General features: G+C 36.1%; 1 protein-coding gene across 7 annotated transcripts in view; it reads left to right on the top strand.

Moving 5' to 3' along the window:
* CTNNA2 (catenin alpha 2) overlaps positions 1-21230 on the top strand; it is a 454729-nt gene that overhangs the window by 328720 nt on the left and 104779 nt on the right. For all 7 annotated transcript variants that reach the window (NM_205136.2, NM_001396955.1, XM_040698739.2 and 4 more), the window contains one exon: positions 16773-16853. In NM_205136.2, the coding sequence (NP_990467.2) occupies positions 16773-16853 (81 nt within the window). The remainder of the gene's footprint in view (positions 1-16772; positions 16854-21230) is intronic.

Here is a 21230-nt window from a genome sequence, read left to right as displayed (position 1 = left end):
AACAATATGAGCTATTAAAAAGCTTGTGCAATTTAAGGAGCATTCTTTTGCTTTCATATTCTGCATGACTTTAAATTCTTCAGACTTCCATTATAATGTTTAGGGATTTTACCTCTATCATGTTCAGTACAATATGCTAATGCTGTCTGCAGGGAATATAAATATGGGAGTCATTCCACAGGGTTGCTTGGAAAAGAAATTTAAAATGATATATTAAAGATTGAAAGTTGCGGCAAATTTCCTGCTGAATTTATATGATGTATTCTAGCAGTCAGTAGGGGAGTTTGTAGCCCTTCCCTTAGCTTGCTAATTCAACACAGGTTCTACAACTGCATCAAATGGTGAACATTTAATAGATATGCTTTTTACAGCTGTAGAGCATTTAACATGGCAAACTCCTTAAAGCATCCTTTAGATGTGAGATTGCTGTCTGATGCTATAGTAATTGACATTTAAAAATACTCGGGTAGATGAGTGTTTAGGCTATAGGCTGTTTAAAATAAATATTTGCAGATCATATTTACAAAACAGACTCTTTCACCCTCTGTTTATGAAGCAGTAAGCAGATATGTTCATTTTCAGCGCATTCCTTAACAAAGATTATTGTATCTAAATTCTGATATTGCAGTTCTCAATGAGATGCATTATTTCCAAAAGTAATATTTTTTAATAGCATGTATCCACACAAGAAATCACAAAGTGACTCTTCTTTTGATTTCCAATTTTGGTGGACATGGGCCTCTTGTTTTGTGGTGGGAGGTTATCTGTTCCCAAATTCTCTTACCAGTTTTCTGAATTACCCAGATGATCCTACCACTGCTGTTCCCCTTTTCCAAGCAGAGCACAACTGGACTCTCACAGCTATTACACAAATACACCATAGAGCATGTGAAAATGCATAGAAGAAACTTGAAACATTTTCAGAATTTTAAATCTAGACTAGTGGATTAATGTTTGCTCTCGTTATACAGAGGGCAGAAGTGTATTGAAAATATTGAATAAAAAATACACACTAAAATCCCAACCAACTTTGAAATTCCTAAAATATTCACAAACAAACAAACAAAAAACTCTAAACTTCTGCATTTGTTTTATTGTGTCATCACAGCCATAAAACTCATGTAGTGTAGAGCAGCACAAATGACAATTGGAGTATTTGCGTTGTTTCTAGCAATATTTTTCTCATTTTTCTTTTAATTTATATGTTAACCAATATCTGTGCTGTATAAGGTAGATTGTAATCTCCTTTAATGGCTGCTGAAGTCAGTGTGCCTTTCTGCTGACCATCCTAAACATACTGACAGACACCAAGATTAGCAATGACCATGGCTTCTAGTCCAAGAAACTGAAAATTAGTCTACATTCACGACTATGTTATTCAATAGGCTGATATAAATCCAGTTGGGTTACTGAGGTTTATTTCCTAAGGAAACAATCATGGTCATACTTTATGTGCTAGATTCAAGGTTTGCAGAAGTGACCCATTATAACAACACTGTTCTTGTAAGAAAAAAATATCACGAGTGATAGCAAAACTAGTTAACTGAGTAGAATTTAAAAGTCAATTTAAGTCACAAGTTGCGAGGATCCCAAACCCAAGTCTTTTGTGATACTCTGTATTCCTAGGGAAATATTTTTCCACACTATGTTTCATTGTGCTGCAGAATTTCTCTCTGTAAAATAGAGTTTTTACGTTGTCATGAGTTTATTTCATTAAACTTTTGCATACTTTCATGATCTTTTCAGCACCACTACAGCTCCGCCCTCTTCCCATCAGTCCTGAGGAGATTCTTTCTGTCCTAAAGTGCAAACAGAGCTGCCTGGAGGTGCTAATTGGACATCTCCAAGACACTCTACATTGCTTTGTAAACCTCCTATCCCTGCCAACTTAAACAATATCATTTTGCTTAGAGAAACATTCTAATATTTCAAAAGAAGTTTTTGTGCTCTGCCCTCCTCACAGTCTTGAGGTTTATATGCTCACATCTAAATTGTGGGTTTGGTTTATAGGAAACAAAATGTATCAAAATAGTGAGTTTTTTAGACTACAATATTAATTTCTAAGTTAATTTTGCAAACAACATATTTTAGCTGTATAAGCAGCTGAGCAACAAATGAGGCTCATCTACATTAGGAAAATTATCATGGAAAAATTAGGATTTGATCACATGATTGAGGATTATACAATAACATGTGGATAAATCAGGGGAAATGCTAGCTGAGCAGACAGCTATAATACTAATATTTTACTTTCTAGTGTGTGCTTCAGCACTTTCAACAATCTGTTAGCATACAAATAGAGGAGACAGAAAAATAAAATGCTTAAAATAATTCCTAATACTGGTCATTGCCCTTCTTAGCTCTGAAAATATTAAACACATCAATCAAGAAATCATGGTTATTTTTTTGTTTATTTTGGTTGTATAAAGGTAAAATATAGTGAATGCTAAAAGCACTACAAACGCACACACATAGGCATAAATATATGCTATTCAGTTTTCTTTTTTTCTTGATACGATTTGAAGTTGTTTGGTATATTGGAAATAGCCATCTGAGTCAACAATTCGTTCTTCTGCACGTTGCTACAATTTGTTTCTTATATAAAAAAGTTGACTTTTGGAAAGCAGAGTGATATTAGATGTAGAAAATTTTACTAGGAGAGACTGTTTGTCATGGTAAACTTATCTGATTTTCATCAGGCAAAGTGAATGCTGGCATAGACAGTCATTCTCCCAGCCTCATTTCTTTTAAAGAAAATAAATAAAAGTGCTGTTACTCAAAATTTCTACACTTCAGCTAAATTAGTTGATAGATAGACATTCTGATGTTGATTTAAGAAGTTATCTACAAAATGAAATCTCATCCTTGAGGATGCAATTACCTGTTTTTATGTTGATAAAATTATGCTTGTAAGTCAGATTTAAAAATAATATATATATATATTTAAAGCAGCCAAAAGAGAAGCCCAAGAAATTTTGGAAAATACAGTTCCTTTTCTTTGTTTGTTTGCTTGGGTTGGTTGGTTTTTTGCACACGTGATGCCAGTAAAGCAGGCTCACAAGAAATGTTTATAGGTATATCCCATGATTGTGATGGACTTGAGTTGTCTACTGCCCATCTTGTCTGTGCTGAGCAGGGCTATAACTGTAAGTTGTAGTTTTGCTACTTTGTGGGGAAGTTTCCAAAATCACTTGGCATTGACCATTGTTTAACTCAAAATACAGATTAACCTCACCTTAAAATTACCTTGGTGGGAAGCATGGCAGCATCGAAGTATTGTGTTGAAATTATTGTGTTGGATTCACTCCCCTGTAGTGTCTACTGATCCTAGAGAACAAGCTATTAATATATAAGTATTTCAGCAGAGAAGAGCTCACATGATATATATAGAGGCTTGTTCTGCATCATTACGAAGTGCTTTGCAACACTGACTTGTTAAATACTTTCCTGAAGCCAACCCTAGTCAACCCATCAGTGCTATGTGAAATTCTTCTGAAGGTCAAGCCTCAAAACTTGTTTCAGGACTGAGGCAAAAATGAGTTTACGCTTTGTAGATACACTTTTGCTCTTTCTCATGAGTAGGTCACTAAATGGCTCTGTGTGTTCAGGACTCATGCCCTCACAAAGTATTATTCTAAAGTCCATATCATATTTAATGTAAGAAATACAATAATTATAAATTATACCTTTATATCATAAAATATAAATACTATAAATAACCATGTCTGATCACTTTGGAATGAATATCTTCTTCATATGAACAAAATAAAACAAAAGCCTCATCCCTGGAGGCATTCGAAGCCAGGCTGGATGTGGCTCTGGGCAGCCTGGTCTAGTGACTGGCAACCCTGCACATAGCAAGGGGAGTTGAAACTAGATGATCATTATGGTCCTTTTCAACCCAGGCCATTCTATGATTATGCATTGTAGAAAGAAAGGATTAATGAAAAATACTTTCTGCAATTTGTGCTTGTCAATTTTTAATCCTTTAAATCCTGACCAGTGTCCTCTTAGTCATTACCTCTTGGTTTTGATCTGGGACTGAATTTCACTTGTATGGTGTACAAATATTGTAATGTAAATGTAGTTATTCCCTTAAAAGCAGTATTTTATCTCCCTAGTATGCAGAATTCATTGCAACCAATTTATGTCAACTTTTGTCTCAGATAAAGTGTTTTTGATTCTTATGCACTTGTCCTCTTTCTACTCCTCAATATCTGCATCTTTTCATAACAGTTTCCAAAAAACGCAACCAAAAAAACAACCATCCAAGAGAAAAAAAAAAAAAAAAAAAATCTTCTTGTTAAAATAGCCCATATTACTTTATGTTGAAATAGCATCTAAGTATTAATTAGTTGGAAGAATCCCCTCTGCTATCTCAAAATCCTCATAAGAATATTTTCCTAACCCATGCTGTGATCGTAACTTTTCTATTTAAATAACCTTCATTTTCCTCTGGCTTTCAAGGCTGGGGAGTGCATTTTTGCAAGGCATACTTGCCAGCTTTTTCTTAACTATGATGCATCCCTTAACATTCCCAGAAGTTTTTGTCTCCCAGTTTATGTGTCCAGTCTCAGTCCATACCTTACACTGGGAGCATTAGCCAAATATACTTAGAATATACTGGTCATTTTTTGAGAGTTCATGAAACTCCTTAAGTTTCTTCTAGAAACATTAGTGCACATAAAATGCCATTAGAAAAATAAAGTTTTCATTCCAGTGCTTTCTCCTGCAAGACAGAGAAGGAGAAAGGAAAAAAAGAAAGAAAACATTGTCAACTTTATACTAGAGTAGACATGTACTATGCATTATGGTGCTACTTTAAGATGAGAAACTTCCTACCCATTTCATGCTTTAGAAATAATTACTTATCACAATGCAGCCCATTTTATTCACAGTAACTTTTTTCTCTATAATTTGCTTAGTAGGTTTGAAGTGAAAAGCATCATGCGGTGTGGAAAGCCACAGAGCTTCTCCTGCCAGGCTTTGGTTTATTTTCTAAAATTTCTTCAGACATTTGATCATCATGGAATTGACTCACTCTTAACACTAATTGCCATACTAAAGAAAATTTCACTAAAATACTGCCTATTAGAAGCAGAGCTAGACTGGGAAACTGAAGCAAAGGCTAGTTCCCAAAGACTGGATTCAATTGCTTTCTTGTTGGTGTACATCATCGGCTTTTGTAACATACAGAATTGCTGTAATAGTTGTTTTATTGAAACTGTATATTTTAAAGAAAATGTTTATTAAATTCTAACACTGTCACTAATATCAAGGAAATTGTAAGGTATTGCACAGAACAGGGAAAAATAGGGAGTGTGGAATTCTTTGTTGTAGTGCTACTGAAGTTTCTATTTAAGTCACTGCAAAGCCAAATTATTATTTTAATACTATTTTAAATTGTTGATGTCCTTATACATTTAAGAAAAGTTTCATTTTAAACATCACAGTTATCTTACTTAGGATATAAGGAGTAAAACCAGATGTAGAGGTCAGTTGTCACTTCCATCACTTGTAATTAGTTACTAAATCTATCTGCCATTGAAAGGTATTCTAAACAGCTGCAGATAACATTCTGAGCTACCACATGTGCAAGTCTTGGTGCAAGGTGTGCACTGTTCCCCAGTACAAAATTTCCTGCAGTTAATTAACTCCAGTTTGGTAGCTCACCTCAAAAAATAATTCTAATGATCGTGAAGGCACATGCAGGATAATTTAAGATTTTAAATTCCATAGACCTTCAACTCTTTCGATAACATTAAATTGTTATGGTTGGAAAATGCCACTAAGATCACCCAGTCCATCACATCTGTCTCATTGGATGAATTTTCAAAGCGATATAAATATCATAACAGGGTATAAATAACCTTGGGGCTGATAACCTAAATCCAAGCATGTTTTAACGTGCTTTGGACAGCTACACTCCCATTGGCACCTTTGAAGGCTTGTTCAGTTTCATTTATGAACATCAGAACAGAGAAGATGCCAGTTATCATCTATTTCAAAGTTATTTCAGGTCTTGCACTAGAACCACAGGTTTCAGTCTGCTCTGATTTCATTTAACATTCTTTAAATTTTTTTACACTTCATTTCCTACAAGAAGTCTTGGTGGCAACCTACCAAAAGAACCATCTTCCTTTAACCCCTTTTGTGATAGTTTGGATATTTCACCTGCTCCAGAAAATGAAGATGTTTCAAGCAATTTTTAAAAATAGGATTAACTTTCTCTTTTTTTTTTTTTTTAATTATTTTCAGAGGATTGGCAGAAAATAAATTATACAGTGGTTTTGAATGTTGCATATTCATCTAATTTCCTCCATTTCCATTAGCAATGAGATGGGCTGCAGTGTCACTTAGCTTAACAGCTTCAACATCATCATTATTAACTTCACAAGAACGAACCTATCACATTGCACATTCACACAAATAACTCTTTTGGAGGCATTTATGTGGCTATGCAGAGCCAGTCATTCAATTACCCTATAGACCAGGTAGGGATGATCAAATTAATTACTGTCTCAAAGAAGATAAAGGGCCAAATGCAACAAAATGCTTCAGCATCTATGAGCTGGGAATTACAACATAAACATTTAAGGTGTTTTTTAACCCAGGGGTACCAGGACCTACATTATACATTGCAGTTGTTGAAAAAAGGAAATTCATGTCAAACCAGGAGATTAACTGTGCTGAGTAGAGTCCAAGACCCCATGCTTTCTGAAACTTAAAAACAGTTATAGCTACAAGGAGAAGGCCTTTTCTAATGCAGGGCTTGTGCTCATCCTTTATCCTGTAGACGTGTATAGATAGTTACTGTTTTGAAAAGATTATGTGAGATTCCTTTGTATCTAAAGCACATTGTCATTATTCATAGAATCATAGAATCACTAAGGTTGGAAAAGACCCACACGATAATCCATTCCAACCATTCGCCCATCACCAATGGTTCTCGCTAAACCATGTCCCTCAACACAACATCCAAACGCTCTTTGAACACCACCAGGCTCAGTGACTCCACCACCTCTCTGGGCAGCCCATTCCAGTGCCTGACCACCCTTTCAGAGAAGTAGTATTTCCTAATGTCCAACCTGACCCTTCCCTGGTGCAGTTTGAAGCCATTCCCTCTAGTCCTAGCACTAGTAACACGAGAGAAGAGGCCGACCCCAGCTCACTACAACCTCCCTTCATGTAGTTATAGAGAGCAATAAGGTCTCCCCTGAGCCTCCTCTTCTCTAGACTGAACAATCCCAGCTCCTTCAGCCGCTCCTCATAAGGCCTGTGCTCCAGACCCCTCACCAGCTTTGTTGCCCTCCTCTGGACATGCTTCAGGGCCTCGATGTCTTTCTTACAACGAGGGGCCCAAAACTGGACACATTCTTCTCTTGTATTTTATTTAATAACTCAGTTATCACCTGAGAAATGAGGGGCCTGATTTCCTGTTTTGGAGATTCACAAATTCTATTTCTTTTATCTTGGATGTACATTTTGGCCTGAGCTGTGGTGCTTCCTGGGAAGGAAGTGTCAGAGGGACCATAGGAACCATACCAGCATATTCGACCTGGGGACTTAGGGCAAGGCATCAGAGGCAGGTTTGCATTTGTCTGTCTTTTCACATCCACTAGCCTTGCATCCCTGTCTTCAAGGGGAGGAGTTCCTTCCCTCCTCTGCTCCCATTTCATCCATGTAGTCCACCATCCATTTGAAGATTCTATAAATGCAGCTTACATTCAAGGAAATTTGGAGTAGCTGGGATTAGTGAATGTTTCAATCATAGAATCACAGAATGGCCTGGGCTGCAAAGGACCTCAAAGATCATCTAGTTTCAACTCCCCTACCAGACTGCCCACAGCCATATCCAGATTCAATCTTTCAGTGGAAATAATGTTAAAACTCATTATGACTTGAGAGGGGGCATGGAGAGATTTTATAAATGCACCAGTTGTGACTTCAGGAAAGGACTTTACATTTCTGCATTTAGTGTTTCTTTTTTTCCTAAGAACAAGTGCTGAAAAAAAATCCAAAATTGAAAAGGAAAAATAAGGACACTAATCACTTCATAGATTCAAAGCATTATTTTATGCCTAATTAATTTGTAATAGCATTTACAAAGGTGGTGTTTGGTGTGTTTTTCTGTAAAAAAAACAGTTTGATAAAAACTGTTGATGAAAATGTCACAGATTTATTTTCAACAGACTTTTGCTTCAGATATCCCACATGGACATTCTGTTATTTTGTGCAGGCTTTTACACTAATGCTCTGTAATTGTGTTTCACTTCCTCTGATTAAACTGACACATAATTTGAATGGATATCACCTAGCACATTGATCTGAGGATGTGATAGGAATAGGCTCAGCTTTGCCTCGTAAAAATTGAAGGAGCTGGTCTGTTGATCTTGCCTTCTTTTTAAACAGATCCAAATTGTTTATTTTTGTGTTATTTTGTTGTGGTTTTGGTTTGTTTGCTTGTTTATTTCAACTCTAGTGACTCATGGTTATGGTGTTCTGCATCTTGTGGTTATGTGTGGACACAAAAAGCCAGTACTCAATTTGACCAATTAATTACTGTAGTCAGAACTGAGTTCTTTCATTTCCCTGGCTTTTCTCTATCTCCACTATTTCAAAACAATAGGTAAAGTTATAATATATGTCCGATTAAATCTCAAGCGCATTGTTTACTTGCAGGTGAGGTTTTTGCTGTGCTGACAGACACGTAATCACTGTCCTGAGAAAGCCTGACACATGCATTAACCTAGTGTCATATAGGCTACACAATGCACTGCCAAGTAGGGTGTCAGATCTGGAAAGTATTAGTGGCTACAGGGGCTGCATGAAACTTCAGCCCCAATCATTTCAGATATTGTTTTGATGGAGACTTGAAACCATTCAGAACAGATTGGCAGGTAAATAGGGAAAAAAGTCTGAGCAGTCTGGAGGGAAGTAACAACAAGGGCAAAGAAAGTAACAATAAGTTTGAAAAAGCATTTAATTCTCTAAGTACAAATATTTAGTTTCTTCTCACATACCACTGACTTCTAGTTGCATACATTGCTGAACACATTTTTGATAGGATATAAGGAAGACCTCATTTTCTTATGGATCATCCAAGGAATGTAAGCATGACACAATTAAAAAGAACGAAATGCAGATGCAATACCCAGTACACATCTTATAAGAAAATCTTTTAGATAGTGACAGATGCAACCAACTTGTTTAAATCCTGTTTTTCAGTGATATTTGAAATTCAAATAATTGTAAGTAAAGTTAAGCTAGTTCTGTGCCTCTTAAAGAAAGACCAGATTTGAGGACTTTGAGGCTATGTAATACCCAGTTCTATGCCATTAATAAGAATTCTGGTGTAAATAGAAAGGTGTAGCTGGAACTTCAGTATGTTCATTAAAAAAAAAGGCAATGTTTTTGAATACCTCTAAAGATTGTGAACACTGAGGTCCTTCTAATAGTCACATCATTTCTCAGAGGTGTCTAAAATGTGTCTGCACTGAAAAAAATGCATAAAAGTGCACACTGCAAAGCCATTGCTATGGTCCAATATTGTCTTGAATGGAACCTTTCCCTCAAATAGAGAAAGAAAAAAGAAAGTCTGTTTGCAGCCGACCAGGATTCTTACAATAATGGAATTTTCTCAGAGCTTGTACTAAAGTTGGTACATTTTGACACTTTTTAATTTGCGTTGTTCTTCACTATGGACCTCCATTTCTGAAGGGAAAGAAAAAATGGGTACTACTTCCTTTTCTTCCAGTTATTTTAGGTGATAAGAAACCACCCAGGAGTGATTTAAAAACAGATTGTAATTTACAGCTATAAAGCAGTTGATGGTTAAATGGGGAAATTGTAGTGGACCCTTTGCAAGTGGATGTCTGCAAAGAAATTAGAACAATTGACAATTCTCAAGCAAACTGTTCTGACCTCCTAAATGGAAGCATCTACAAGGTTTTGTTTAACTGATAGTGGGGAGATTCTCAGCTCGTTTAAATTAGTGTGATATTATTGGAGCTGATGGTTTTATAATAATTTATACCAACCACATTTCTGCTCTCTTCTGTTTTTTTTTTTTTTTTATTTACTATGAATTTAACTGTAACAGCATGAATTTGCAAAAAGAATGTAATTTATTCTATGACAAACCTGATGTTTTCCTCTTCAGATTCTCTGAAACTCAAAGAATCCATTCCTTTGCAAAGGAAAAGATGTTATTTAACTAAAATAAATATACTGCAAATCAATTTGTGACAAAGTTACTCCCCTTCAAACAAGAATGAGAGGATGATTCAGCGAGATCAGTTCTCAGGTGCATTAGGGCAGAAGGATCAGAAGTACTCTAGCATGCTAAGACTTATACCACTTGCATTTGCAGTGATATTGATCACATTATGCACGTTTTGAGAGATTTCTTCAGGGTATAGCACAAAACCTGTCTCAGTTTATCAATCTTGGCTCCTCCAACAGCATTCCTTTGGTTCCATTATCCGTTGCCTTTTCTACAATTTTGATACCTTATGATGCTGTAAAATTCAGTTTTGGCTAGTACTTAGAAGAAGAGGGTTGTATGCTCATCATAGTCATCTTGGAATCTCTAACTCAGAAATCGAAAGAAATATAAAAATGTTCTGTCTGTATCGACAAAAGAAAAACAAAAACAAAAAAAGCACTGCTGCTTTTGTTCTCAAGAGTGGGAAAGATTTGTATGGTAGGCAAATGCTAGTTTCATCATAAATATAAATTTTTCAAGCAATTCCTGTTTAAGGAAGCCTGGATTCCAGGACGTGATTGTGGGTAAATATCAATTAATAACAGCATTTATTCCTTGTCCAATCAAGTTCTAATCCTAACAGGTCTTTCAAATCAAATTGCTGTCATTGGTAATATTTCTGAAAATCCTTGACCATAAAACAAGAAATAGTTGCAGTAGTGAATTATACAAAACAGAAAAATCAATAGCCACAAAACAACGAAAATAAAATAGTCCACATAAGTTCTTCATCTAGTATAGATAGCATAAAGGAGCAAACCACATGGCAAATATTAAGCACACTGCTCTGTTCACCAGCTCAGCCTTGAAGGTATTTGGGTATTGTGATGATGAGGATTGCATGAAAATATAGATAAAATAGAAAAAGGCACTCTTCTTCATCACTATGCATATTCAATTGCAATTATTTCTTTAGTTTTAACTGCGTGCAGATCTAGATGAAGTTTGTTTCGATCCAGGAGAAAGCCAACATTTGCCCACCTGAGGGGTTCAGCTCAAGTTCTGTTGCCTTTATTTACTATCTGGGGCTGCAGGGATGTGGTTTACTCAGTTTTATGCATAGTTATGATCCTTTATGCTGTGTTGGAACCTATTACACTCACTGTGATCTGGTCAAAATTTTGCAAAGTAATAAAAAACTGCTGAAAGCAGCTGTTTCATTTAGGGAGATCTTTTTGTCTGTAACATACATTTATGAGCAGGCGATTTAATGAATGACATTCTAGAACTGAGTAGTACTGTTGAAGTTCCCTGAAGAAAGATTTCAATTCAGTGCTCTATTGCAAAGTGGCAAGATAATATACATAGTGGGATCTGTTTGTCTTATCCTTTCTCTATGGAATCCAAACCTTTCTCTTTTGCAACTGCTATTGCGTAAACAATAGTGAAAATACCTGAGTAGGAGAAGGATTTCTAAGCAACATTTTCTCCCCTCATTTATGAAACATTATTCTTCCTCCCCACCTCCCCCACAAGAAAAAATAGGGAATTATTAAGAACAAAAGGAAATGCATAACATTTTATTCCATGTGGGGTGATTCTGTAGGAAAAATTGAATATGGAAAACAGCAGAACCTCCAATCTAGTTACTTAGAATAAGTGCTAAAAAGAAAAAAAATATTGTTGATGGGTATAAAGAATGGATGAAATCACTGAGATGAGTAGAACAGTGATTCACATTCACACCAGGTTCCTTAGAGCTTTTCTCACCGTACCAATTTGAAAAAAAAATGTATGTATATATGTATTCTAAGACGTCTTGTTCAGCTCATCTATAGAGGGACCACGCAACTTTCCTAAAATATGTCATCCTGACCCAGCTCCCTAGCTAATAGCAAAGGTTTTCAACTTTCAGTGAAATTTAACCTCTGCTCATCTCAGCTGGGATATATGGGTTAGCCTTTTCCTGACCTGAAATTAGTCTTCTTAACCTGTTAGAAAGAGACTGTGTTGTTGTGCTTAAACCTTAAGCTTTCTGCTTAAAAGCACCAAGGCAGCTTATGTCTGTTGTTCAAAATGTTTTTCCTCTTCGTAGTAAGCTTCTCTTCATCACCTTTAAAAGGACTACTGAACATGAGCATAGTTTTTAAAGAGTGATGTTGTTCAACATTTAAAATAAAATATTAGGACAGATATATTTTTGAGCAGCAGTTTGCACCTTAATAAAACATTGTGATATTGAAGTTTTGAATAAACTGTAAAAAATTGAACCATTTACCGAGGGGATGATGAAAATATAAGAGTATATCAAGGTTTGGTAGCTCTTGGATCGATAGATAATCTTTCCGCCTGTCTCCTAGAGGCTAAATTACTCGATAAATGGCAATAAGGGTGTCTTGGACATGGAACATATAATATGTTAGGAGACTGAGGTAGCTCAGGCATTGGGCTTATATATAAAGCAGAAAAAAAGACAAGGGAATGTGTGAAAACAGTTGTCCCATAACATCTGACACCACTTAAGGCTTTTATTATTATTATCATTTGTGATAAATTCAAGGACTGACCTTCTAGATTATGCATTTTAAAGGAACGGAACCACAATTTCTCTAATGTCTCTCACTTGGTAGTTATACACATAGCTTTTTATCTTTGATGTTATGCTGTAGGCCGGCAATTGCTACATTTTTGTCTATTTCTTGGCACATTTTTCCTGTCTTTAACAGGTTACAGTCATCAGCCATGTTCATCTGTGTTGATTGCCAAATGAATTAATAATGTACTCAAAATAATGGATTTTCATCTCACATGGCTATGTGTGTCATGTGTGATGTTGGAATTTTTTGGTGCATGAAAGCATATCCATTAGCTCTCTTTATAACAATAATGGTAGCAGCAATCTTATCTATTTCATATGCTGATATGTCACATTTATGATTTTCTTTTTGGTGTTATTTGGAATTATCCAAAGGTTAGAACACAGTTCCAGTCTGAAGCATTCTCTTCCAAGGTTGACTGTGTCTCATGTAAACTGCTCTGTCTCTAGGCTGTCTCTGGTTGACAGTGGTTGTGACTGTAGGCAGTTACAAGAGGAAAATAGTAGTAAAATGATATTGAAAAGCTGCTCAGCTTCTCAAGGCAGTCTTAAAAGCTCTTGATAAATTTATTCAGGGGCTGCCTCTTACATTGTCTGATCTGGAAAGGGGACTGCATAACTAGGGGAGAACTACAGTACAATATCCACTTGAGCCTGGCTCAGCCCGTAGTTGAGAACTTACCGAAACTACCATAAACAGAGGTAATTGTGTCCAAAGGAACTCGGAATGCCAATATTTTGACATTCCAAGGTTTCTATGCATTTCTACTTATTCTACTTTTAACCCAATTCCAGGAGCAGATTTTATATCCCTTGTATCCCATTTCCAAGTATCTTTCTTCCCTATGCAGAAAAAGATTAACACAGAAATGCTGTAAGTCTCAATACTAAGCTTTATGGTTTATCAGAAACACAGGAAACTGATAAATTCCTTTATATCCCTGCTAGGAGTGAAGGCCAAGAATTTATCAGAGAGCAACTTTAATATAACAGTATTTACCGACTTAAATAAATAAACTTTAATAAACTTATATTTTCAGTGCAGAGCAGATGGTGTTTGACAGACCTGCCTGAAGCTATGTAACATCACATGCCATGCTATTTATTTTACAATAATGTGATTTACTAAACAAAAGTCTCTTCCTTTGAAATTGTACAGGGAAGAAGGGCTTTTCTATCCAGATTTAAAGGCAGAAGCCATTTCACACGTAACAGGTGAAGGACACTTAAAATGCATAGTGAAAACCTGTGCAAGACATGAAACGTGTCTCTAGGATTTCATCTGCATTCCTGTGCATTGATGAAGTATTGACATAGTGAGACCTCAGTCATGTCTCTGTCCACATGGTTTGATTGCCTGTTCTCCAGCACAGATTAGTTTATGCCAGTTAGCATCTCAGACAACATGCAGGCCATGATTCAGACCATTGCACAGAGGACTTTTCCTGTAAGCAGTATAGATGAGACTTTTTGCTGTTTTGAGGGGAGAAGAGGCTGGTCATATGGACATTACTAGTTTGTGTTGTGTGGCCTAAGGGTCACAGAAGGGCTCCCAGTTTTCTTGGGTATCTCCATAGGATGTATCTTAAGGGATACTGTTTATATAATTTAAAAATAGACTAAAAAGGTACAACAAAAAATTGAAAAGAGGTTTAGGAGAAGCGCTAGGTGTAGGCTACCTACAGGTAGGTCTATCCTTACAGATAGTCTGTCGTCTACTGAGCAATATCAGATATTCAAGTTAGGAGCATAAATCAAACTTTACATAGAATATAGAGTCATATAGGTTGGAAAAGAGCAGTAAGATCATCAAGTCCAACCATCAACCCATCCCCACCATGCCCACTGACCACGTGCCTCAGTGCCACATCTCCACAGTTCTTGAACACCTCCAGGGATGGTGACTCCACCACCTCCCTGGGCACCCTGTGCCAATGCCATTTAAGTCAATCTGAGAATATCTACTTTCCTCCAGTGACCATTTAGGGAATGTCAGGAGCTCTTGCTCATAAGCTGTGTAGTTTATCAGGTGCCTGATTTATTCATTGTCACTGTATCCCCTCACTGACTACTCTGGAGGAAGTTCCAGGTTACATTTTGGACAGTTTTATGGCCCCTTATATTAGTGTCGAGGGTTAAGTGCTTGATTTCATATCAGTGGTGAATGCACAGTAGATCTGCCCTGCATGAAATCACTGAAGAAGAACTGCTAACTAGTTCTCTTGGTCGAGAGCACTAAAATACCATCCCAGTGTAGGCTTCAGTGTCATGATGTTTTTTTTATTGTTCACACTGTGTTAATATTCACTGCAATTTGCACCAAATAAGGAGAAAGAAGAGTTTAAACAATATTACAGAAATTTAATTATTTGACTGGGAAAACAGTGCATCCCAAAATGCTAATGTCACCAAGGATACTTGAGTCAACCAGCACACAGCACAAGGCTGGAGTAATTGAAAATTTTCTGGGAATATATCTTTGTAGTCTAATAGACCAGGAACCTGGCTGAGACCAGCTCATCTGGCAGCCCCATTTCAGACGAGTTACCAAGGGTTGAATTCAGGTTGTCTGAAACTAAAAGCATGAGCCATAATGCTGGGGACCAGCAAAATTCAACCTAAGAATGAATGCGAGATGAACAAGATGAAACTGACTGTAGTTATAGAGGTGCCTCCTTTCGTAAAAAAACACCAAATTTTCTGCTTCGTATGATTAAGTCTGGAATTAGTAATGGATTCTTTTTAGAAACATAAGAGATAAACTTACATTTTGTATCAAATTATCGTGGCAGTTGATATCGTTATGTTTTAATTTCTAAATAAAATAAAGAAGACAGGTTTTACAGATTTCTAAATGATCATAAAGGCATTGTCCCGGTATCATAATTAGAATTACAGGTAATAATGCAAAGCTGGCATTCCCTCAAATGAATGCTTAAAGCAGAAGATTGGAGCACAGGCCACTTGCCAATGTGGCCATGTGGGGCTGGTAACACAACAGTGGACATGTGAGAGATCGTTATTAAAAGGGTATATTTAAAACTCATCCCACCCCAAAAGTGAATTCTCAACAGGCTCTGGAGACATATGCTATTAGGCTCAGTGGGAAATAGAAAACTGCTCTTAACTATATGCAAGGAACAATTCTAAATAGGAGCATTTGAAAACAGTGTTGAGAATGAAAGAGTTCTGCCAGAAAGAAAGGAAGATCCTTTTGATTCTTGGTGAAAGACTATCAAGCAGAGTTCAACGTGACGCGGGATGTGACAAATCTTGAGAGAAGCAGTATTCTCTTAAGAGAAAGGTAATACAGCTGATGAAGTTACTTAGTGCTCTTTGTGGCATGGAAGCTAGAAGAATATGTATCTTTCAGTGGTTTTTAGCCACAGAAAGCTATCCTTCCTTCCTCCCCACCCCTTTCATCTTTCTTTGTATGAGTCTTTGCTTTGAGCTTCCTGCAGGAAAATGTTTTAAGTGGAAGTTTTCTTTCTATTGTACCTAATGTCCGCCAATATGATTCCTGTTACAGTCATAAGGACCGTTTTCCTTCTGTTCTCAAGCTGTGTTTCTGCTTATTATCATGTTTAACATTCCCAGTGCCTGGCAGGATAGAGATTAGAAGCTCTTAATATTTGCTTCATAGTGAAAGGTCTTGCAGATATTTGGAGCATGGGCTATAATATATGCACATAATTTATTGTTGGAAAAGTTCTGAACCCTCCAGTGAGTCACCTTAATCTTTCTTCTTATCATTTTAGGTTTGTTTTAAAATAATCTGCCATGCCCCACACACATAAACATGTTTAAAACATTGTGTTGAAAATAATGCCTTGATAGAAGCTAACAAAAAAGAAATTTTGTGTGTCTTTGTTTTGTTTTGTTTTTTTTTAATTAACTTTGACTATTTCAATAAAAAGTATATATTTTGTGAAGTGTTATTCTCTAATTCCAATATTTTATTTTTAACAGACTGGAAGGAAAGAGAAGGGGGACCCACTCAACATTGCTATTGACAAGATGACCAAGAAAACACGAGACCTTCGAAGACAGGTAATCTATGCTTTTTATACTACTTCTTGATTTTCCTAGAAATTAAATGCTTTTCAACTTCAGATTGTTTTTGACACATGTAAAAGCATAAGGAATTTGTGGCCTTATGTAGATACACAGCTAATTTGCAGCTGACACTATAAAAAATACTAGCGTTGTCTTAACTAAAAAAGGGATAATGGATCATATTCCAAATGTAACACCCAATGGTCTTCATATGTGGGATCAAGGAAGACTGGCCAAACCTTCCCTGCCTTTACAGCATTCTCAGTCCTAAAAACACCGCTAGATGTGCTTATTAGTATTTATGTGAATACTCTCAATGAAATATCAATTAGCAGAATACAAAAATGTTCTTAAGAATTTCAGTGAGAACTTTTAAGTTACTACATACAGCGAAGATCCTATATGGATAGGGAGAAGGCTGATAAATAACTGTAAAACATAGTTTGAACGCATTACTTTTAGCTCTGTGAGTGGTAATAAGACTGAAAGATTTGTTAAAAACAAAACAAAACAAAAAACCTTGAGATGGAAAAGAAAAGAGGGCAGATTGGAAAGCAGAAGACAGAAATTGTAAGAGTTACTCTGTACATTTTTAAAGTTAATTTGGGGGGATGGACTTTTTACTTCTTTTTTTTTTTCTTTCTTTTTTTTTCTTTTTTAACTTTTGAGATGAAACAGCTCTGTACTTTGTGTTATTTAAAAAAAAAAAAAAAAAAAAAAAAAAAAACAAAAAACCACTACCTGACAGTCAAATCTTGTCCCTAGGGAAATGATCTAAAATCTACAAATTAGCAAGACCAAGAAAGGACTTAAAAGTACCTCCACTTACCTATTTGCAACTAGATAGTTTCAGAAAGAGGCTTTTTAAAAACAGTACCTTGCTCTTTTCATTTTGTCCTGAATTTTCTGCAAATATGTTTGAGGATAATATTCTCAGAGCTTATTTCTCTAAATAATAAAAATTTTGCAATGGACTTACAGACAACATGAATCATCAACTCTGCATAAAGCCTAGCATCACATCTGTTGCTCAGCTAATAAGAGAAGAAAGATTTCCACTGTTTTGACCTCCAAATTTGTGGGATCCTAGGTTTTGCAGTGGAGTTTGTACCATGTGTTGCCTCCCACCTCTGTTCTTATTGCTTGGAGGAAGTAGCAGACTAACACATGAGCTACTGTTCTGTGTGAGGCTCTCAGCAGTTGTCTGAATTACTCATCTCTAATGCCAAATTTACTTTGAAACGTGATAAAAAAATGGCACCTTTCTCAATAAACTCTCTGTTTCTCACGTATATTCAACCCCATGGGTGTTAAATTCAATCACAAAAATGTTGAAACTCTGTATGTGGGTAAAGTGAAGCACATGCATAAATAGATTCCTGCATAGAAATGAAGTATTTAGTATAGTTTTCTATATTTATGACTGTTAATGACATAGGTATAATGTTTATTAAATTGTGGCAGTCTCTAGTAAACTAATAAAGATTAGATCCTAACTGTGCTAGAAAGATATAGGAAGATAGAGTCTTTGCTTTCAGTAGTGTGTATTTGGAATTGTTCTGCTTTAGAATCATAATCAATGTTGTGCTTTGTCCTAATAAGCTGTTGTATAGGAAACATGTGCAAATCTACCCAGGTCTGCCTAGACACATCCCCAGCTAAATTTTGCAAGACATGGATGCCACTGAGATCTACTTTTAATGGCTGGGGAGAAGGGATTAAAGGTGTAGAAGAAATGAACCAAAGCTGAGATTGCACCATTACGGTCTCTCAGTCTTTCGATTTTGGGCTTAATTGTAGTAGAGACAACCAACTTTGAACACCATAATGCCTTTCAGTTTCAATTAATCTATTTTGAAGCAGCCTTGTTGATCAGATTTATGAAGCTTAATGTTACCTCCCTAAAACAGGGCAATCTACAAAATGTGGGTTTTTTTTAGTGAAGAAAGTAAATATATTTCAGTTGGTAGTCAGGTTCCCTTGCGAGTTAGTCTTCAGCAGCCAACCATCTAAGACCGAGTTTTCTTTCTCTCCCCAGGTTACTTAGTCTTTATCTCCAATATTTTTTTTATTATTTTTTTATTTATCATGCAGCTACATGAAATTATGGTAGCTGGGACACACAGTGTTAAAATCCCATCTCACAATTTACAGGCACATCAGTACTTCCCATTCTGATGGAATTACATCTTTTGTCTTATCATTTAAACGCTCCTGGGGATTGGAAAAGTATTGAGGAGAATCTAATTATATAACTTAATATAAACTGCAAGTAAGATTATCAACACTGGTTGGACTGAATAAGTTCTTGGAAGAAGACGGGTCTCACCAGCTCATAGCTTACTGCTGCCATTGCCTAGTTTATTTCAAACAATTTGGAGAAAGCACAGAGTTCTGTGTCTGATAAACAAGTCGTGCCAGTTGGCAGGATTTGGGGTCTTTTCTTTTTTTTCCCCTGGTACACAGGTCTGTAGTAAAAATAAATAAAAAATAAAAAAACTGAAACTAATGGAAAACCTAAAAGCTGAACAAAAACATCCTTCACTGTGTGGTACAGCAAGCTAGACTGAGAACAGCAGCAGGGGGCTTGTTGATGCCAGTTTTTATGTGTTTGTATTTTTCCTTAGGGAAAAAACAATACAAATCCTATACTAATATTAATGCTAACACCTTAAATACTACATCTAATCATAAAGCAGCACGCACACACTGTTTTTCCAGCACTGCAACTCTGTGGTGACATTGACACCACATGGATAAGCAGGGATAAGCAGGAAGGACACCCCAAAGAATTTGGCTAAGTCACAAACTGGATGCATAGCAGGGCCCACCACGGTCCATAGATCATCTGGAGATGTGTGAGCAGGGCACCAGCTGCTCTGCTGTCACCACCACTGGTGTCCCACCTGTCAGTGCCGCTGCCTCCTACCCTGCTGCTCTCATCCCTTTTCCATATGTCCTGTTCCAGCTCATCGCCTGAGCTTGTTCAGTCTGTGTTAGCCAGTCGGTTTCCCCACAAGGTACAATAACCAAAGCCATTAGTTTTCTCTTAAAGAGCAGATATTGGTACTGCCATTAATTTTAACAGTGCAGCCTGTCTGCAGTACTCCATAGAGTAGATTGAAATCAAATAATTCTTCATTTTTGTCCATTCAGGCCAGACTAATACTTTATATGCATCCAAGTGGAAGGAATCACAGAGAAAAGAGATTTTTTTTACCAACAATTCTCAGCTGAACTGGAAATGTAGCTTTCATATAGCTATTAAGGACAATGCATCCACCTCCTGTGGGCTCAGTTGTATATTATTACTAAAGTTAGTCGGAAATACTTGATGAAATAAATACTCAGCAGAAAATTTTCTATTTCTTTAAGATGGAAAAGCATGTTAAAATCATGTTTGTTTATCCAGAAATATAATTTTGAAGATAATAAAAGATCCAACTATTGAAAAGTCATGTTTATGTTTTTAACATTTTCAACTTCTCATTCTGAAAGTGAGTATATCCTTTATTATAGCTTTTCATTTCAAATATATATGTATACATATAAATAAATATTGAAAATTAAAATTGAAAACAGCACTTCAGAATGTTCGACGGCGTTTTCAGTTGCTTTAAGGTGTTTTGATCATTTAGCATTTTGAAATTTCCAGGTTTCATTCCAAACTGGAACAAAGGAAAATTTAAATAGTAGTAAAATAAGATTTCTGGTTCCTGTTGCAGTTTTAGGTAACATAATTTGATAAGAAAATATATGAATAAGAACTTTAAAGTGGAAAGTTTAGAAATGAAAACATTACTAGCTGCATTTTGATGAATACATTTGATACTTTGAGTGCTTAGACTGATGTCCTATGCTTTTGTTTTAATGCAATGGATATCTGAGAGAAATCAGTGCAACTGTTTGATATCCAAGTCTACATGTGCAACACCATTAAAAAAATAAAAAAATAAAAAGTCAACTTCTATTACAACCTATTAGTATCTGCATAGTGATTTTGTATATGGAAAGCTATCATTATTTCTAGACTTAAAACACCTATGTTTGCTTTCATGGTTATATGAATTCTTGGAAGCAGACAGGTCTCACCAGCACATAGCTTGATGCTGACATTCTTTGCGCCACTCTGAAGCAAAACATTCTAATCCAGCATTTATTTTTACCAAAAATTTCTCTTCTCAGATTGTCTTTTTCAGACAGCATCCTCTGAGGTATACATATTGTGCAGACAGAGGACTAAAAAATTGAGAACAACCAAATTGATGAAGACTTCTACTTGCTGTAGAATTCTATTGTCTGTGTTGATCTTCCTACAAACTAATCTCAGGTCTTCCCTTATGATCTTTGATTTTCATATTTTCTCTTATT

Source organism: Gallus gallus, chromosome 4, assembly GCF_016699485.2.
Source record: "Gallus gallus isolate bGalGal1 chromosome 4, bGalGal1.mat.broiler.GRCg7b, whole genome shotgun sequence".
Lineage (NCBI taxonomy): Eukaryota > Metazoa > Chordata > Aves > Galliformes > Phasianidae > Gallus > Gallus gallus.
This window is presented reverse-complemented; position numbering and strand designations above follow the sequence as displayed.